At 46.7% G+C, this 19,397-nt stretch overlaps 2 protein-coding genes across 3 annotated transcripts; one reads left to right on the top strand and one right to left on the bottom strand.

Moving 5' to 3' along the window:
* The first annotated feature begins 3,248 nt into the window (after positions 1–3,248).
* Positions 3,249–9,933, top strand: hapln1b (hyaluronan and proteoglycan link protein 1b). The gene is made up of 6 exons (XM_088281078.1): positions 3,249–3,340; positions 6,717–6,856; positions 7,524–7,687; positions 7,807–8,005; positions 8,384–8,686; positions 8,785–9,933. The coding sequence occupies exons 2-6, from the start codon at positions 6,742–6,744 to the stop codon at positions 9,072–9,074; spliced, it is 1,071 nt and encodes a 356-aa protein (XP_088137204.1). The 5' UTR covers positions 3,249–3,340; positions 6,717–6,741; the 3' UTR covers positions 9,075–9,933.
* On the bottom strand, positions 9,934–19,363 carry LOC148319313 (brevican core protein-like). 2 transcript variants are annotated; one of them, XM_088281076.1, is made up of 15 exons: positions 19,208–19,362; positions 18,193–18,276; positions 17,579–17,947; positions 17,143–17,317; positions 16,940–17,067; positions 15,754–16,050; positions 13,876–14,367; positions 13,576–13,730; positions 12,394–13,273; positions 12,120–12,233; positions 11,347–11,505; positions 11,196–11,278; positions 10,714–10,858; positions 10,462–10,644; positions 9,934–10,383 (listed from the first exon to the last, which is right to left on the bottom strand). In XM_088281076.1, exons 2-15 carry the CDS (start codon positions 18,263–18,265, stop codon positions 10,226–10,228), a joined length of 3,411 nt encoding a protein of 1,136 aa, XP_088137202.1. In that variant the 5' UTR covers positions 18,266–18,276; positions 19,208–19,362; the 3' UTR covers positions 9,934–10,225. The 2 variants fall into 2 exon arrangements, with proteins under 2 accessions (XP_088137202.1, XP_088137203.1); XM_088281077.1 differs by lacking the exons at positions 9,934–10,383; positions 10,462–10,644 and having other exon boundaries at positions 10,806–11,051; positions 19,208–19,363.
* Positions 19,364–19,397: the final 34 nt, after the last annotated feature.

Below are 19,397 nucleotides of genomic sequence, written 5' to 3'. Positions count from 1 at the left end.
ACTAAAACAACAACTTAATATAATCAGATGACTTTTGTAATGGGTTAATTTCTATGAATTGTCATGATGAAAGACTATTTGAGATACTAATGTTTTGGGTTACGAGCATGGTCACGTAACAAATTGAACTCTTATCACAAGCCATCACTGTATTTTCTATGACCCGGAAAGATTGTTTTTGCTGCTACCTGGTTGCCACATATCGCATGGCTAGCTGGTGTTAGAATCCTGGAACAAAGTGATTTGACGCACAGGAAATGTGGGCCACATAGATTCACGGACTCACACACAAATAAATGGATGGAGTGGCCTTGTAATCATCTCGGTCATTGTTGTGTTTCCACTGCGATGACGTTCCCACAGACGCTTATCACCTTTGTCGCATGCGAGGACCAGATAGACGCAGGAAACGGCATCCCAAGGAAGACTCCTCAAAGTCTTGTCGCAAGTCCCCTACTTCCTGTTTCCACGGCGGCACCCGAACAATCTTTGCGGTGCTGAAAGTCAAAACATGAGCATTCATAATAAAGATAAGTGATTATTATTTGTATTGGCAAACTGTTGCACAAAACACATTTTCAAGCACCGCCAAGACGAAGACCGAGCTCCCTGGGGTGCACTCAAGTGACTGATAAAGTCCCGCCTGGGGACCCTTATTGCACACTCGTGTTTTCGTGACGCAAATGTTGCTCAACATTTCATGGCCCCAAAAATATTTTAGAAAAACAACAAAAAAAAGAAGGAAAAAAAATCATGATTGAATGTTTAGCTGCAGTAGGCCCATGTCTTCATTGTGTTAGCACTTAAAACAAAAGCTAAGTTTAGCAACTAATGTTTACTCTAATATTGGAAGCTAACTTTGGAGTAATAAGACAACTTAAGGAGAACATGTTGAAGACTTTGGAGCTAAAATTGTACTCTTAACATTATCTAACCATAAGAAAGATGCTAACTTTGTACTCCAACTCCAACGCTAACATCGGCGCAACCCTGTAAGCTAATGTTGGAACGATAACGGTGAAGCTAACTTTGAAACCTAATGTCCTGATAATTGTCCTTGAGCCTCGTGTTTGCGTGCTCTCATTTGATTTATTTATTTATTTATTTTTCAAACCCTTTCAAACCAGATATGCTATCCATCACGTCAGCCTGCCCTTGAGATGTGAACATATGGCGGCAAATATGAGCAGCGGGAGCAGCAAACGGTCACCTGGTCCACGTTTTAGCCATCATGCAAAGGCGACCCTCGCCAATATCACACTTGACGTAGAAACACGTCAAAATGATTAAAATTCAACCAAATCCAAATTACTCCCAAATGAAATATCCCTTTTCCCAGTTGGGCGTGTGTGTGTCCTCAGTACTGAACTCCACCCTGAGTGTGCACAAAGACCCCCTGTCCTCGCACACACGCAATAAAAACAAATCAAGTGTGTTGAAAGGTGACAACGTGGTCTTTGTGCTTCAGCAAACTTCTACTGTGGTCCATCGGCGGCCCTTTTGGCTCTGTTGGGAACTTTTGGCTTCTTCGCTTCTGTACAATTTTAATCTAGCTTACTCTGTTGTGTTTAATTCATTTGTTGTGTTCTATCCTCATCTGTACTGTTCTACTACTTCTAATACTACATTACTTTGTGCTATTGAATTTGAGTCTGTTCTGTACTATTGGGTCCAATTTGCTTGATGGTATTAATATGATGTAATCTATTCTATTTGAGTTTATACAATGTTGTGTCCATTCATTTGATTTTATTCTACAATTCAATTTTCCTATGCTATTGCATTTATTCCGTTTTTGTTCCTTATATTTAGCTATGTGTCTCTTTACTCCATTTTTTGTCTGTCCTATACGGTTCACTTGTGTTCCATTCCGTCCTTTTCTGTTTTGTTCAATTTTATTCTACTTTGTCCTGTTTTTTTCATTTCTATATGATTCAGGTTTATTTTGTTGTATTTCTTCTGCATCTCTTTTTGTCGTACTCGTATCTCATTTTATTGTTTCCTAATATTTTACATTCTGTACTCCATTTATTTATTTATTTTCTGTGTGTTCTTTTCGTCTTATTTCATTCCTTGTTGTCCTACCGTGTCTGACCTTGTTGCCTAGCAGCAAATAGTACGTGTGTGCTGCTGTCGCCTGGTTTGTCGGTTGTGTGACGCGAGGCTCATCGTCGTTAAATCCAAGATGGCCTCCCGATGGCTGACCTTTTTCAAAACTGCTGCCTTGACCTTCTGCTGTAAAAGGTCACTGATCGAGCAAGGCCTCGTTCGTCTGAGAGTAATGTTGTTTATTCTGTTCAAGCACGATGATTTGAGAGCTTTATCTTTTTCATAAGGTCTCTTGTGTTTTGGTCATTATAATTCATATGTCAAATTAGTACTTTTCCGTACAGTAAACTCTCAAATAAAATTTCTCTTTATTTTTGTTTTTTTTTGTGGAACCTATTTTCAGCTGTTCACTTTTTTTGTGCTTGAACTGAATCACGCAGAAATGGGCAATTTAAATACAAAGTTGTAAAATCAGCAACGTGAAATGACCCACATCAAAAGTCTCAAGATTTGTCAGCAGAGTTTAATGACGATTGGTAGTGGCGCATGGAATTTTTGGACATTCAACCCTCAAAGGTAAATCCACTAAGCAATCTTAAATTATCAAGGGTTGAACCCACAAAAAAAAAAAAAGTTTCAAGAAACCATCCCCCAATAAAGATAGAGAAATTCTGCGTGGTTGGATTAAATCTACCATTTTAGGCTCAGTTCTTCAAAAGTGAACTTGTCTTTGAATTCAAAAATAAAAAAAATCCCAGAAGCCAGTTTGACTTTGCAACATGAAAATTGGTGGACGTGTCTATCATGAGTTGACCAACAAAAATGTTTCAATAACACTAAAAAAGTCTGCCATGTTGCTTTGAATCATGCTGTAAGGCTCATTGTGGACCACCAAAGGCAGACAAAGACAAAGATTTTGTCCGGCTGAGACTAAACGTGAACTAGGCGAGGCGGATGAAGCCCAAGTGCCTAGAAATTATTATTATTTTTGGTCATTGTGTGTGGTCAGACCATGGCGGTGACGTTTGATGACCTGCCGGAAAACCGTAACCTCTCATGAGTCGACTATTATTTGTACGGTAATAAAACGTCATAATGCTGAGTCGGTTTGCACACCTTCCCTGTTTGCAGCTCCTCCCCTCTCACCCCCCATCCCCCTCTTGCTTTCCTCCTCCAGATCTTCCTCCTCCCCCTCCCATCTGAGCCTCACTGGTTCGTTACCTTGGCGTTTGTCTTCAGTCGCGTCTTTACCACTCGGGAGGAAGCGGCGGGATCTTCACACACACCCCAGGTAAAAAAAAAATAATTGGGGGGCTTTCATCGCTTTATTTGATGTCATTGTCAGAGATCTGACAGTGTGTGTGTGTGGGTGTGGGGGTGTGTGTGTGTGTGTGTGTGTGTGTGTGTGTTGAGAGAGACAGAATGTATAGAACAGAACCACAGTATGAAGGCATTGATTTGTCACGAGATGACAAATGAACTGAGGGATGTTGGTAAAGCTTCAAACCAAAGTTGTCATTTTTCTACTTTGCACGTGTAAGCGTTGCTGCAATACTTTTGATTGCTGTCACCTTAAATGAATCAAACGGCAATTTTCTGTGTCATTATTTTAACTTGTGCAGGATCATGTGTGAGGATGTGGGGGGCTTCATGGGGGCACGGGTCAAGTATGAGAAGAATTTAAAAAGTGTCATTTAGTGACGCTCAGCGACCATTTGGCATCTTGAATGTCAATGTGTTGTGTTATTAAGCATGTTGGAAAATGCTGCGCTTTCCGTGGTTATGCCGATGATGAGCGATTGTGACAAGCTCAGAATTTCAGAGCCAAAGTCAAACTTCTGAGGCGACATTGAAATTTGAATTCAATCAATCATTTATTGTCGTCGCACCTTTCAGGATTAAAAGAAAGAGGGTGCTTCACAAAACTGTTAATTGAAAAGTTTGGCATTTGGACCGATCATCATAAAATCCAGGCTATAGCAAAAGAGCCACAGACAACAACGACATTCAGAGGTAACATCAGAATTTAAAGAGATTGTCATGATTCGAAAACGCCGTGATTTAGTGAGAATGGCGGAATTTACACGTGACATTGTCATTTAGAAACAGCTGTGCAATAAGTTTTGAGACAGCATCCAAATTAAAAGGCATGCCGGAATTTCTCATCAGAATTGAGAGAAAAACTGAATTTTTGGCAGCATCAGCGTTTCAAGACAATGCTGCAATTTGTTGACGTCAGAATTCAGACTTTGCAGTTTTGAAAAAAAAACGCAATTTGGAGAGAACATTTGCCGTTTGAAATTTCAGCCAGCGAATGATCGGAACATGCTGACATGTTGCATTGTTGGAGTGAAATTTAGAATTTAGAGACAACATCAGGATTTGCGCATAAGGTCACAATTCCGAGAATGTAGCAATTGAGCGGTGGACTCACAATAGAGAGGACTCGTGAAATAAAAGACAAAATGACAATTTTGGGGAGAAGATACAAGAGAAGCATTGGAGTCCATGCGATGTCAACAAGTCAGGTGAGAGTTCTTGACAAGCAACAAGAAGTCTCTGTATGCTGCCCGAGACTTAGCGACTCCACCCTAACCCCCACCCGTTTCCCCCGAAACACACACACACACACACACACACACACAAGCCCAATTGACTTTGTGTAATTGCAGCGTACAGGAAAGAACAGGTGAAAAGTGTTTTTCTCTTTCTCTTAAGAGGAACACTTGAGACGTTTTATTCGCATCATAAAAGAGCGTTTGTGTGTGTAGCGGACCCACCTCCCGTTTGACCTTGTTCAGCTTACATGAAGCAACGCCACATTTCTCCCAGTTGTTTCCACATGTCAACGGGCAGAGGCTGAGAAAGCATCATCATGTGACTATGACATCACCGACTGCGGCCAATAGCGGCAGGCAGGGAGGCTTAACTGATGTTAGGCGTCGAGGCTAGTTGATTTAGAGTCCCTGCTAGCGCTCACGCTGAGGTCACGATTTTGAGTAGAGGAGTAGCTGAGGATTCAGTTCAGTCAAATTCTGTCTCTTCCAGTTCAATCCAGTCAAGTTCATTTCAGATCTGTTCAATCCAGTCCAGTCTAGTCAACGAAAGGTCATCGTGAGTTTAAACAGGAAGTGGAGTCATTTGATTTGATTTGATTGGCTGCTGGTCGCCTATGCACTGAGGCGCCTTTGTGCCGCTCGGCAGCCAACGCAGAAGAAACGCACGCACACGCACACACACCGGTGGCTATTTGTGATGAGGTGGAACTTGTTTGAGGCCCCATGTCCACTTTTACCACCGTGCATTCCTGTGACATCACAACCTCCTTGTGTGATGTCTATGATTGAAACGTAAATATCAACCAAACTAAAATTGTTGCACCTAATCAACGCCTGCTAGTTGAATGCAATGGCTAACAGAAATTAGCATCAATCAAATCCAACGCATGAATACAGATGGTGCAGCAACACATATTAACACACGTGACAAATTTTCCCAGCCATTTTTGTCCGGCGTACAGGCCTTCTAATGGCATTTATGGCCAATAAAACTTGTGGCTTGTCGAGTCCATGTGGACCAATAGTCCAATTAATTTTCTGTTCTGCTGCCTTTGCGCTGAATCGGCGTCAGTGTCACACAGCGTGTAATACACAACACGTGTTTACCTAAGACGCCCATGCACACATGCACGCGCTCTCTCTCTCTCACAAGCACATTCACGTGCATGCACTCAAACGTGTATGTGCGCTGACACACGTGTATACACGCATGTCTTTTTACAGGCTAACAAGCAAACTAACTGAATGTTTCCTCTCCTTATTTGGTTTCTTTTCTTCTTTGCTTGTGAAAGTTTACTTTAAGGTCACCACTCTTTGTGGCAAACGTAAACGCGCGCTTGTCGTGCGTGAGTGTGTGTGTTTGTATGTGTGTGCGTGCGTGTGCGCGCGCGCGAGTGCGCAGTGCAGTGTGTTTGTGCTGATGTCAGTGTGTCCAGCTGCAGTTGGCAGCAGCAGCACATCAGCAAAAAGTAAGGCGCGCGCACAAATCCGACAAACTCAACTACAACAGGGACGATCAATAACTAACATTAATTTCAAGTCCAAACATTTAAAACTATCTCAATAGGTTTTTTTTATATCGTGTGTTTGCAGAGTTGTGCATTTTTGTATTTTTTTGTCTTGCGTGTTAGAATGATTGTGTGATTCGGTGTGTGCGTTTCCAAGTCTCCTTTGCATTCTTGTCGGCTTGTCGTGAAGGCGAGCGACGTCTTTTTTGTGACGATAAGCATGCTGCTGAATAAGAAGCAAGTGAACACAAGGGGGCGACAAATCCCATCAGCAGGTTTCGAGAAGACCAATTTGAAGAGACTTGAAATGCCACTCATTCAAGACAATGAAATGTGTGGACTCAAATTTCAAGCGTAGTACTAATATTTTTCCTAATATCAAATTTTGCAGTTTGCAATCAAATATATCCATGAAAAATCAGCCAGTGCCATTCAATGCAACCACTAAGAGCAGAAAAGACTTAAATACAAAATACCCAGCCACGCCCCCTACAGGACAGGTGAAAAAGTGTATGTTGGTCGCAGCAAACACGTTAAATGTTCTTGTCTCTTTTTTTTTGAAAATCCAAATTCATGAAAGTTTGAATTCATTATTTTGCAGAGAACGGAATCATTGAGCGGCAACGATGATTGGCGCGATTCCTGTGCTGATGTTCGCCTTGATGTCGCAGAGCGCGGCTGACAGCTTCCAATCGTTCTATCCTGAGCTGCAAGTTTCCCGAAACATCCACCAGACGGCGGGTGAGCCATTTCTGAGTTGGCTTTGACGCATTCCTGCGCAATGTCTTTGTTTGCGCACGTTATCAGCCAGCATGCTGATAAAGGCACTAAGTGGGGAGCCAGCACGCTTATCTTGAAGCTGTGGTGCAACATTTAAAACGCTCCTAAAATTGACTCTACCCTCAGAAACGAGATGAATTCTGTAATGTTAGTGTTTTGATAAGCGGACGAATCTGAATAATGAATAGTTTAAACATTACTAACCAAATGAATGAGTGGAAAATAGCAAGTTCTATATTAAGTTGCTCAAGACAACTTGTACGTGAACGATGTTCAATGTTTGCGCGCACAGTGCAGAAGGTGCCTTGAGATAAGAGTGACCCCACTTAGGAGCGTTCCCCAGATACGAGCTGATTTTGTGCTTTCACGAGGTGCTAGCAAACACAACTCACCTCTCTTAACGTTCAATATTTTCTCAAAAGAAACATCTTCAATAAATGATAAATTATAAATTTAACTTGTATCTGAAAGCACCACTGTGTTCTGTATAAATTAGCTGTCATCTGCAGCTAATGTCAACAGCAAGAATAAAACGTTGCAATTGTTTTTTTTTGTTCTAAAAGCTGAGGTGAACTAATGTTGGCATGGTTGCATGTCTGTGTACAATTTGTGAATTTTTGTGTGGTAGACATTGCGCCTGCGCTGTCGGTGTCGTCGCAGCCTTCCCGGGTGTTGTCACGGCGCGGCGGCAAAGCCACCCTACCGTGCACCATCCATCGGGACCAATCGCTGGGGCCCAATCGAAAGATGAGGATCAAATGGACCAAGCTGACGTCTGACTTCCTGACCGAGGTTCACGTGTTGCCAAACGCTACTTTGCCTTTCTGTCACTCTTCCAGTCTCTCTGTAGCAACCCGACGTTTGGTTCTATGTGGCTGGTCACGTGACCAGGACTGCGTGTCTGCCGGCAGGTGGATGTTTTGGCCGCTATGGATTACCACAAGAGAAGCTACGGAAAATTTAATGGCCGCGTGCGCCTGCGTGGCTCCTCCCCCTCGGACGCCTCGTTGCTCATCGATGACATCACCCTGGACGATTACGGAAGATACAAATGTGAGGTCATCGACGGCCTGGAGGACGCCACGGCGGTCGTGTCGCTCGACCTAGAAGGTGGGTTGTTGAAATTTCATGTTGCCGAGTCAAAGTGTTTTCAGCTGATCAATTTTCTGCTTCATGCCAGAGTGGCTGACTTTTCAGGCATGGCTTCTTGAGACTTTGGAGTGTTCATCCATGATAGAGAGATGAAACTTGGTAGACGAGTCAAACTGATTGATTTATTTATCTTTAAAACTCATTTGCCTTTTTGGAGGATTTTGTTTTTATTTTTGGGGGGACAGTCAGCAAATGGTCGGACCACATGCAAAGATCAAAACTAAATTTCTTGGCAATTTAGGATTATCAGTGTGTCTGGCATACACGTTTCAAATTTGGTAGCAATCTGCGTCTAGTTATGGCACGTGAAGGACCCCGTTTTCCGATCACGTTCAGGGGTGGTGTTCCCGTACTCCCCCCGCCTGGGGCGCTACAACCTCAACTTCCAGGACGCCGAGCGCGCCTGTCGGGAGCAGGACGGCGTGGTGGCGTCCGCGGAGCAGCTGCGCGATTCCTGGAGAGCGGGCCTGGACTGGTGCAACGCTGGCTGGTTGAGCGACGGCTCCGTGCAGTACCCCATTACCTCCCCCAGGGAGCCCTGCGGTGGCCAGAACACACCGGCGGGTGTGCGCAGCTACGGCCTGAGGGACAAAGACAAGAACCACTACGACGTCTTCTGCTTCACGTCGCACTACAAAGGTGAGCGATGTGCTGCACCTCACGTTAAAAGATTAACTTCAAATATTGTCCAAAAAAAACATATGGAGTGCTGTAGTCACCTTTTACCGTGGTCACAGGTCAATTCTACTTCCTGCCGCATGCGGCCAAGCTGACGTACATTGAGGCAGCAGCAGCGTGCCGGCAGGACGGCGCCCGCTTGGCCACGGTGGGCCACATGTACGCCGCCTGGAAGCTGGCTGGCTACGACCGCTGCGACGCCGGCTGGCTGGCTGACGGCAGCGTTCGCTACCCGGTTGCAAGGCCCCGCCTACGTTGCAGCCCCACCCGCCCGGCGGTTGGCTTCCGAGGATTCCCCGACAAGAAACACAAGTTGTACGGTGTCTACTGCTTCAGGCCCGGACGCTGAGCGCCCGCAGGCAAAAATGCGGGCTCCAAACACACTCACCACACACAACAGAAAAACGCATCAAACACAAAAAAAATATCCACCCAAACAAAAAAAAATAGTACGCCTTCACAAACACTCATGCATAACACACACACACAAAATATGCACGCAACAAATACATGAAAAAAGACAAAAAACACAAAAATGTGCTTGACACAGGCAAAGACACAACACCTACAAACAATTGTTGACAACAAAGCACGTCCACACTCACAAATCATATCGCAAAATCCCACTTGTGCACCCGCAAGTACAAAGCTTCACAGCGCACAAATTTGCAGATGCACTGAACAGCTGGCTGTAGGGGGTCAGGGGTCACCAGGTGGGCATGCGACCCGTCACAATTTTCTCTTCCTTTTGGGCACTTATCTGCTTTTACTCAAAGGCCACAAGGACGGATGCATCCTCGTATTATCTTTTTTTTTGTGTGCGTGTTCTCGTTGTTGCCAAAGGTGCTACGATGTTTCTCTTTTATACTTTTTTTTTGGTTTTAATTTCAAACATATTAGAATGTAGAAATGATGTCTTTGTTTTCTTGGCCATCTTGTTATTGTCTTTTGGGGTTGTGACGAAGAATCTGGAAGGCAACAAACGTCCGTGCGACTTTGCTGGGAATAAAGATGCAAGCAAGCGGGACTCAAGTGTGTCCGCATCTTAGTAGCAGCTATCATGTCAGTGTTGCCCCTTTAGCATTTTATTCGATATGTCCAAATATATTTATGAAATATTGTCTCTCTCTTTACTGTATGTGTTGAACCAAGACGAGAGAGTGAAAGGCCTTCTTATAATTTGTGCAAATGAAAATCAAACCCAAAAATCCTTGTCAGAACTTTATTAACGTCCCGTTTGCAGGTTTCCAGCCGTGCGCCTCGGTGAAACGTTAACATTTGAAAAGGATTCATCATTCACGTGACAGTTAGAATAAGTTAAATTTTGGTGGCTTCATATCATAAAACTACACATTTACGACAACTTGCAAAAGAAATGTACACAAGCGGCTCATGAGTGGGCGACGCCCGATTGGTCGACGTGGAGCGGGCAGTCCGTCCCGCGCCCCGCTGCATGCTGGGGAACAAAATTCGACATTCCGCGATGGACTGTGTGAAAATTCAGCGTCCCGTTGCCAGCAGAGGGTTCCGGAAGCTCCGCTGGCTGCCATAATTGTGCTGGCGGTCGTCCTGCTGATTGGTCGCGACGTAGACGTGGTGGTGGGTGGCGGGCGTGACGCCGGCCCTCCGCAGAGGATGATGCATGTGATAGGACGCCGCTGAGAGGGGAAGTACAGGACCGAGTGACCTCATCGGCACGCACTTCCGCCTCAAGTCGACGTTTGGGAGGTACTCACGGCTGACGCAGATGATTTTGGGGACGTCCCATCGGCCGTCCGGGCGGCAGCGGACGGTGGGGGCACGCTTCTGGATGAAGCCCGGCTTGCAGCGGTAGCGCATCAGGGCGTTGACCTCGTAGCGGGAGCGCGGGGCGCCGAACACGTGGGCGTCCTTCACGGTGGGCGGTGGTCCGCATGACACTGGTGGGGGCGGGATTCAAAGCGTGAGTCGGCGGCGGTGGTGGCCGCGGAAAGGCGGAGATGTCCCACCTGTGCCCTTCTTGCAGCTGAAGCCCAGGTGGTAGTTGCACGGGACGTCGTTCCACCGGCCGTCGTTGTGCCAGATGAGGACCACGCAATCCTCGCCAGACTCAAAGAAACTGTCGGGCTGGTTGGGACGCCAGTGCTCGAATTGCTGCGCACGCATGCACACTTCAATGTCCTCGGCGTCATCTGTTCCTAATATTTCGATGTCCGTCAGGTAGCCTTTATTTATTTTTTTATTTAAGGATTCAGTTTTTAACTATGGCGTCAATCAAAGCGGAGGCAACTCTAAGCGCGTTCCGACCTGATGTCAAAGTGGGCACCGTTTTCCATGACGCGATATCCTGCAGTACACAGAGTAAACATCGAGCAGCGCTACCGAGGCATTCAGGCATGATGATGGCATCCTTTGCTTACTGTCAACTTAGTCTTGTAAAAGCAAAAAGGAGTTTGCTTGAAGCAGCCACCACCTTGCTGACAAAACTCACCATGGGATTGCCGTCGGTCCAGCGGAAGTCTCTCTCGAACATCTTGTCGTTGAGACCGATCCACTGGTAGTCGCTGGCCAGACCTGCACAGAGAAAGTCCAAGTACCGGGAGAGAGTGGAAAAGGTCTCAGCGAGGACCGACGCGACTCACGGTTGACGAAGCCTTGCTCTTCTGGTGATAGGATGCTGGCCAGGTGAGCGCTGTGGAGGCGGCACTCTCGCTCGGCCGCATCCCAAGTGCGGCGGTGGCGGAAATGTTTGTAGCAGTGAGACTGGAACTTGTGCCAGCCCGGGCCGCATGACGCTGTGTCTGCGGGGGCGGGACAAGACGCGATCAGGTACCGCTCGGAAACATGCGCACGCCCCCCGAGCGACCGCTCTCAACGCCACTTTTATCCAAATAGCGGCATGAATGTGCATGTGAGGAAGAAGCTTTAGATTTTGGAAGATAACCAGATGCACTAATTTTTATCGAATTAAAATGATGCGTAGCAATCCTTTTACGGCATTTTTGGGACTATAAAGTGTGCTTAAAATCCTTCAATTTTCTTGTTTCTCTTAATATGCAGTGATGCGCCAGCTTGAATCTGTGAGAAAAATGAATACCACAGAGTAATAAACGTAAAGTCGGGGCTTTTGCGTTTAGACTTTGTGTAGTTGGAGGCTTCATATCTTTCGAGTTCATGTAGAGGGAAACATTTGGCCCGAGAGGACGACGGCCCTGCTGAGTCATGCGACAAAAATGGAGGCGGCGGCCATCTTCAGGATCACGCCCGTCCGCAGCTGACGAGCAAACACCCCAAGACCCATAAACACGCACCCCACACATTCTAGGCATTACACTCCCTCATATGCGCACACACACGCACATTTGTAACAAATTATATATACATTTTTATATATATCAAATGCAAATGCTGACACCTTGTTCACACAGCTCCCCGGTGTAGCTGGGCAGGCACAGGCAGGAGAAGCCGATGACGGCGTCCAGGCAGGTGGCGCCATTTAGACATGGGTTGGACTGGCACTCGTCAACGTCTGCTGGACATAAAGCGTACTATTATCATCCTTATTATGATAACCGATATTTCAAAAGGCCATCTACTAGCATGGGATTCGGCCCATCATCCTGAGCATTACCTTTTTGGCAGCACATGATTTTATTGGGAGGGTGGCACTGAAAGAACGTGTGGCGTACCTGTGCCGTTGATCGAACTGCCCTCCAGCAGGTCAGGCTGCTCCATGGTCTCTTCAGGCCAGGGGAACTGCGACTCCACCAGCTGTGGGGCCACCTTGCTGTCGTAGTCCAGGAAGTCCTCCTGCAGGGTCTGTGTGGCGGCCGAATCGGGGGTCACGACGTGGGTATTGAGTGCATGCGAGGGGGGAGAGGCGATGAAAAGTCTTTGTTGCCCCGTAAATGACGAGATGGACTCTTGGCGCAGGTTGGCGGGCTGAGGGTCGGACTGAGCTTGTTCCATGTCAACCGTGACGGAAAGGTGGGGGTGCTTGGATGTTTTTTCCGTCACATGGTCTCCAAGGTCCGATGTTGTAGAAACCAAGACTGTCGGTAAAACCTCTCCAGCATTCAGAGCTACCGGCTCTCGCTTAGCCTGCACATCTTTTGACAGCTGCTCGGCACCGGCCCCCCAAGGGGTGGCCAGTGTGGGCGCCGGTGCGGCGTCAGGGTTCTCCTCCGTCACGACGTGGTCTTGGCCGGAGGTGGACCCGTCTTCATCATTCATGCGGACAGTGGCATCCCATGTCTCAGTTTCTGGGACAAACAAGGGACCCAGTGTGCCTCTGAGTTTCGTCTCGACGTGTGCCGTGCTGATGGGTGACACGTCGAGGGTGCTGGCAAGGCCGTCATCTGCGGAGCCCTCTTTGGTGGCATCTCTGGATGAGGGGGAGGTGCTGGAGGTCCCTGTCGGTGACGTTAGAGTTGGGAAGTAAGAAAGAGAGTCTTGGTGATGGCCGTCCGTCTCAATGGTGGTGTAGTCAAACTCCGACACCCGAATGGGGGCGGCGGTCTCAAACTGATCCCCTCGCGCCTCCTCCGGCGGCCCCAGGTCAAACGTCACCTGGTTACACGAGATGCAGGAAATCTTGACTGCGCAAAACTGTCAAGCGCTGCAAAACCACACATTATTTGCGGTTTGGCATTTTCAAATTGGTGTTGATTTGTCCAGACATTTTATTTTTTGCAGCCTCTGTAGTTCAAAGCACTGCGTCCACTGACAACATGGGCGCCAAAATCAGTGTTGACACGAAGCAAGTTTTCGAATCTCCCTGGTGACTATTATCCCTATTACGTACTAAAATGCTTAAAAATAATAAGATTTTATTTGAAGGGCAAATTTCATAACATAAGTGACGTTCCTACTTTGTGTTTCCCGTTGACGAAGCTGATGGTCGGTAATGGCGCTTCTGCATCTCCGCTGCCGATGAGCTCGCCAATCGAATGCGAGAGGTCGGTGATTTGCGGGAAGCCGACAGCGCCGCCCACAGGTGAGTTGAGGAGCTGCAGGATGCGATCAACTGAAAGGAAAATAAGAAACCGGGAAATGGAATTGTTAATGGTGATCATGGACATTGAAAGTCGTAGTTTAGTTTCGGACAAGCCTGCGCCCAATAACCCTGTGCGTCCTATGGTCGTAAAAATACGGTAGTCATCCAGCCCGACCTGATTGATTTTTGTCCTGCACGTTGACGATGATGACATGGAACGGTGGCTTGGCCGTGGACGCATCCTCGCCGGGTAGAGCCACAGATTGGTCCACGTTGAAGCTCAGGGGCGGAGCTTCCTCTTTAAAAACCAAGGCCGTTTGATGCGTGACGTTCCAGTCCAGGAAAAGCGGCGCTGTGGTGACGCCTTCTACTTCCGCATCGGCGCCGCTCGGAGCGTCGTCGCTGCTGCCTGAGATGCCGCCGTCCGACCACCCCTGGGTGGTGTGAAGAGGCGACGTTGAGGAAGGAAACAGTGACTCCAGCTGTGCCAACTTGTTCTCTGCGATGACATCATCAACATGCGACGCGGGAGGAGTGACGGGATTTGTTTGAAGCGCAGATATCACTGGATGGGATGTTGGTGAAGCATGCTGGGCGCTAGTCCCGCTGGGATCTGGTGCCGCTGCGGGGCTCGTTGGGCTGGTCAGCGTCGCTTCTGGAAGCTTGGCTGCAGAAAAGCAAGGGGAGGAGGGAAACACAACTTCAAAATGAAGCAGATACAGCGCACCCCCTTGTCGTTTGGCTTCATATTCAAAACATACAATTGCGAAAGAGAAATTGGAAAAAGGTGTTTAAAAGCTGTGAAGTTGGCCAGAACCGCAACCACCAATGACATCAGTCAAAGTCAACTGGAGTGTTTATGTTGCTGAAACGTGAGTTCATATTCACCTTAACAGTGATGATGAACGATATCAAAGATGGCTGCCAGCAGGCTGTGAGCGCATGTTTGTGCTGGAAGAAATAACGTCATAACGGGTCCCATAAGAGTCAACTGACTATGGCAGGCCTTTATGCGTGACTCTCATATCAAGTTGAAGGCAAAAAGAAACGATTAGCGATGCTATCTAAGTAACGCTAACGTCAGAGTGCTGCTGCTCGCCGTCGCTCCTAAAAAGGACAAAAATGGAAAGCCGTTTGTGCTTTTATTCCAATTCCTTGATTTCCACCTTAACTACATTTGAGTTCAGTTAAATTAAGTCAAGTGGAGGGAAGTAAAGCAGGTATAAGTAAAGTTCGGTGACGTTAAGTTCGTCTGGAAGAAAAATGTCATATCCCAGAATTGATGATGAGTGAAATCATCATGTAGCGTTTGAGTAAAGGTCAAAGGTGGCCGTGATGAGCGATTCCAGAGTTGTGTCATGTGATCCTTTTGGACTTTTGACCTGTTATGCGGCGGTGCCAAAAGCCCTTCAACTTCTGCTCATCGGACGAGCGATGAGACCCGCCCAGGTATGATGTCATGCGTTTGGCGGGCCAAGTCTCCTTTCACATTGTTGCTTTGTGTTCAGGACGAGGAGCAGAATCAGAACCGAGACCGGTCTGTTGGGTCACCGTTTCTCAATATGAGCGACTGTTTGCAATTAGGCTTGCGACGTCACAACTTTCATAGCTTGTCAGTGACGCAGCGCCGGTTATGTTCTGCTCTGTGTGCCTGGGCCCGGTCCAGCTGCGACCCATTAGAGACACGTTGTGTTTGTCTTAGCGAGAAACGTTTGGGTTTTCCCCTTCCTAACAGCCCCCGCACATACAAACACACGTAGCTTTTTGCGCTTCGCTCTTGTCACTTTGAAAGCGGACGCGACACACATGTTGTGTTGTCTTGTTAAGCAAACGTGACGCGCTCAGCTGCGAAGACACATGACAGACACGTAACCGATTGCAAGGACATGACGCTTCTGATTGTCGAACAGAGTCATGGAAACATTTAACGCATTTTTGTCAAACAAACAAACAAACTAAACGACTTTTGACACACAAAGCTACTGCTTTTCACCGCAAAAAGCATAGAAATTTTATCTCAGAGTTTTTCTCATTGAAAAAGTGAAATATTGACCTTTGAAGCAGTACGCTCCGTGCTTGTCCTCCGGGTCCGGATACCCGGTCTGGTTGAAATGCTTGTAGAGCGTGTGGACCCCCAGCCGGCCGCCGCCGCACTGCGGCCAGGGGACGTTGATGGGGAAACGGACGCTGCCGTCCGACAGCCAGCCGTAGTCGCATTGGTTCAGGCCCGCCGACCAGGCGGCCAACAGTTGCCCGGGCGACGCCAGGGACGCGTTGTGCTTCCGACACTCGTCCGCCGCCTCCTGCAGGGTTAGCTTGTCGCTGATGGACGGCGGGTAGAAGACCTCTCCTGAACGGAGCGCAAACGCCGACAACAACCAGATCCGTCACTGGTATCAAAAATGAAATTTACACATACAGATTTTCGACATGCATTTTTTTATTAATGTCAGCCATATTTCATCCGCACATGTGACAGTGAACTGCCACCTTCATTATATGCAAGGGAGGAGTGAAGTATGGCGGGTCTTGGCTGCAAGTTTTGCATTTTTGCTATGCTCCGTGGATAAAAAAAAAAAAAAGCTCAAGCTTCTGCCTGTCAATTGAAAACAACTGAAATTGTCATCAATCGAAACTTGAACTGGTTTAAATTCAACAAAAATTATTTTTAGGATGGATTTAATTTAATAATTCCTTCGATTAATACATGAATCAGATTAAAAACAAGTACATTTTAATTTCCATGTCTTTATTCAAGCCCAGGAGATAATTTCAATTTGACAAACAAATTGATTATTATTTAGCGTCTGAGATCTGTCAGAAAATGGGCAAAACTGTTGGATGCTTGTTCTTCAACGTAAAAACAGATGATGAAAAGCTTATTTTGATTTAAAAGCACAAAAATTCTTCCATACCATTTAGAGTCTGAAATGATATTTTAAATGAAATAAGTCCTCAAAATTATTTATGATAATTAAAAAAAAAAAAAAAAAAATTTAAAAACTGCTTATTAATGGATGAATTGTTGCACCTGGCTAGTTGAAACTACTCCATTATTCACGTAGGGAGTCCGTTTTTAATCTACTCACCATGACATTGGTGATTATTGTTGACATTGTGAGAGTAAATTAAAAATTAGTAAGGCAATTGTGTTCTGAGCCTGGGGATGTGTCAACATTGCTGTCACAAATTTGCTCTCAAAATTCTCTGGTTTGAAAAGGTTTCAAATGTTGCATTACCGTCTAGTTTGTCAACGTAGCAAAATACGTCGTATTTCTCGGAGGCTAATCGGACACCGTACGTCCTCACACCGGGTCGACTGTTCAGGTCGCCTTTGCAGCCTGGACGAGGTTGTGTGATTGGATATCTGGAAGGACGTATGCACACGATCTAGGTGGTAAGCTTGCTTGGATAAATTTGTCAGTATTCTATCGGCGACCACCTGACGGTCCGGTCGGCGAGCCAGCCCGCGTCGCAGTGGTCCAGACCATCGTGGAAGGCGGCCGTCAGCTGCTCCGGCGTGGCAATGGCGGCGTCCACTGAGAGACAAGCCTCCACGGCGGCCGTGAAGTCCAGGGAGTAGCGGCTGGCGTTGGCCCGGTAGTGGAACACCACACCTGATGGACGCCGCATAACCGCAATATGAGGGGGGTGCACACTTTTGTGCCCAAGAGCCACATTGTACACCCAACAATAAATCAATATCACACTGTAGTATAAAATTACAAAGTTGAAAATTTGGTGAAATAATTACATAAAAAGTCCAAATCGTAATAAAAAAAAAAAAATAAAAAAAAACGCAATTAGAATGAAAGTGGTGGTAAAATTTGAGGGGCTAAATGTCATTTTCCTCCATGGCGGCTGACGTGCAGACTCACCTCTGACACTGAGGGTGGCGCTGCTATGTCCATCGTCCATTCCTTGCGTGACCTCGCATCGGTAGCGTCCGGCGTCGCTCGCCCGCAGCCCGACGACGGCCAGGGCGGCGTCGCCCATCTCGGGGGCGTCGCCGGGCAATGACACTCGGCCCATGAATTCCTGGCCCACCTTGACGGCGCCACCCTGGGCCACCAGGACCACCTTCTCTGCGCCGGCTTCCACGCGAGTCCACTTGACCCTCAGTCGCTCGTCGGCGGCGGCGAGCACAGATGGCGACATGGCCAATTTGCAGGGAAGCAGGGCCGTGCCCGCCAACGAGCCTTCCACGTGCCAGTTGCCCTCCATTTTGTACGTTGCCGTCTGGGATGCTGCCGCAATGACAACACACACGTTTATGAACCTTTACTAGTAAGTCAATAACGTAGGATTAAAAAGAAAAAAATATGTGGATGAGGAATTTGCAAATGCCAAATCTAATAATGCAGTTCAATGCATTTCAACTTCTTTTTCCTATTTTTTTTTATTTACCTGGCCCATCATTAAAAATCTGCCAAGATTCAGTTTTTTTCTCAGAACTTGGTGACTTTCCACACTCAATGAAAACAAACGTCACCTGCTTGCGGCCGAGCAGAAGACACACACAGCAGAGGCAGCAGGACGGCTAATACGGAACCCCACAGAGCCATCTCCACCCGACCTGAAAACACACCAGTAAAAGTTTTTCGGGCCATCTTGGGGTCAAAGAACCATTTCGAAGTTCGGGCAGGCGCTTCATTTAGTCGGCCCGTAGACTTATCTAATATAAAAAAAGTGCTTTGCCGCCATCTTGTGGCCTCTAGACGCACTTCCAAACCTTTTTGGGTGCACATTGCAGATGTCACAAAATTGCAATAAATCACTACTTTTGTCAAAATCAAACTCCTCCTCACTTCAAAATAGAACCTGGACACGCAAATGCTGCAAGCTGGCAGCAAGGTTCTACTTTATCAAATTGAAGCTCTTCCATTCACTTAAATGTAATTCCTTGGCACCAAGAAGTCACAAGATTTGTATGAAGGAAGTTCCTCACTTCACTTCAACATAGATGCTGGGCCCCAGGTTTCCACAAGACAGCAGGGAAGTACAAAGGTAGTCTAACTGACGCCACGGGACTCACTTCATAATAGTTCCACAGCACCAAGCTGCCTCAGGATGGTGGCAAAGCACTACTTTTATTGCTTGTCTCAAGCACAAACACAGTGAAAAGCTAAGTAGCCATGAACTGCCCCCCGAAATTTGCAACTGCTGAATACCAAACGAAGATGCAGGAGCAAGTGCTTGGGAGGTGAAAATCTGAGGGGACACTTGACTCCAGTTCAGGTCATTCTACAAAAACATATGGACGTAATTCATGAAGTTTTGCGGCCATCTGGCATGTTTCCTGGGTTCCCCAAACGCATCTTTGGGAGCCGTTGCATGCGGGCTGGAAAAGTTCATCCCGCCAAGAACAACACATAAAACAAAGCAGTAGAAGAAAAAAAAAATCTCATCAAATTGCTGTTGAAATATTCACATTTGTTTGGGTTCAAATAAAAAAAAACGACACTTAAGGAGCCCAGCTGAGGATGCATAAAAAAAGCAAGACTCACCTTTCCAAGAAGTCCAGTCCACGATGTTGCCGTGTCGAGGTGGTCAGTAGCGCCGATGTGACGCCAATCGAGTCTTGGTCCTCTCAGAGCTGCAGTGACTCCTAATGAACTTGAAGACCAAAAGTGATCCACAGGAGGAGCATGCACGCACGCACGCACGCATGCACACGCGCACCGCCCAGTAAATGGA

Source organism: Idiotropiscis lumnitzeri, chromosome 18 (assembly GCF_059441095.1).
Source record: "Idiotropiscis lumnitzeri isolate Australia: NSW breed Sydney's pygmy pipehorse chromosome 18, RoL_Ilum_1.0, whole genome shotgun sequence".
Classification (NCBI taxonomy): Eukaryota; Metazoa; Chordata; class Actinopteri; order Syngnathiformes; family Syngnathidae; genus Idiotropiscis; species Idiotropiscis lumnitzeri.
This window is presented reverse-complemented; position numbering and strand designations above follow the sequence as displayed.

What these genes read in the sequence shown, in the direction of transcription:
- LOC148319313 (XM_088281076.1), bottom strand. Translation starts at nt 18,265, where the DNA reads ATGGCTCTGTGGGGTTCCGTATTAGCCGTCCTGCTGCCTCTGCTGTGT. An exon ending in TTCTGCTCGGCCGCAAGCAG is followed by an intron (nt 17,948 to 18,192) that starts GTGACGTTTGTT and finishes TCATTGCGGCAG; the next exon opens with CATCCCAGACGGCAACGTAC. An exon ending in CAGTTCGATCAACGGCACAG is followed by an intron (nt 12,234 to 12,393) that starts GTACGCCACACG and finishes TATGTCCAGCAG; the next exon opens with ACGTTGACGAGTGCCAGTCC.
- hapln1b (XM_088281078.1), top strand. Translation starts at nt 6,742, where the DNA reads ATGATTGGCGCGATTCCTGTGCTGATGTTCGCCTTGATGTCGCAGAGC. An exon ending in CGTCTGACTTCCTGACCGAG is followed by an intron (nt 7,688 to 7,806) that starts GTTCACGTGTTG and finishes GTCTGCCGGCAG; the next exon opens with GTGGATGTTTTGGCCGCTAT. An exon ending in CTTCACGTCGCACTACAAAG is followed by an intron (nt 8,687 to 8,784) that starts GTGAGCGATGTG and finishes CCGTGGTCACAG; the next exon opens with GTCAATTCTACTTCCTGCCG.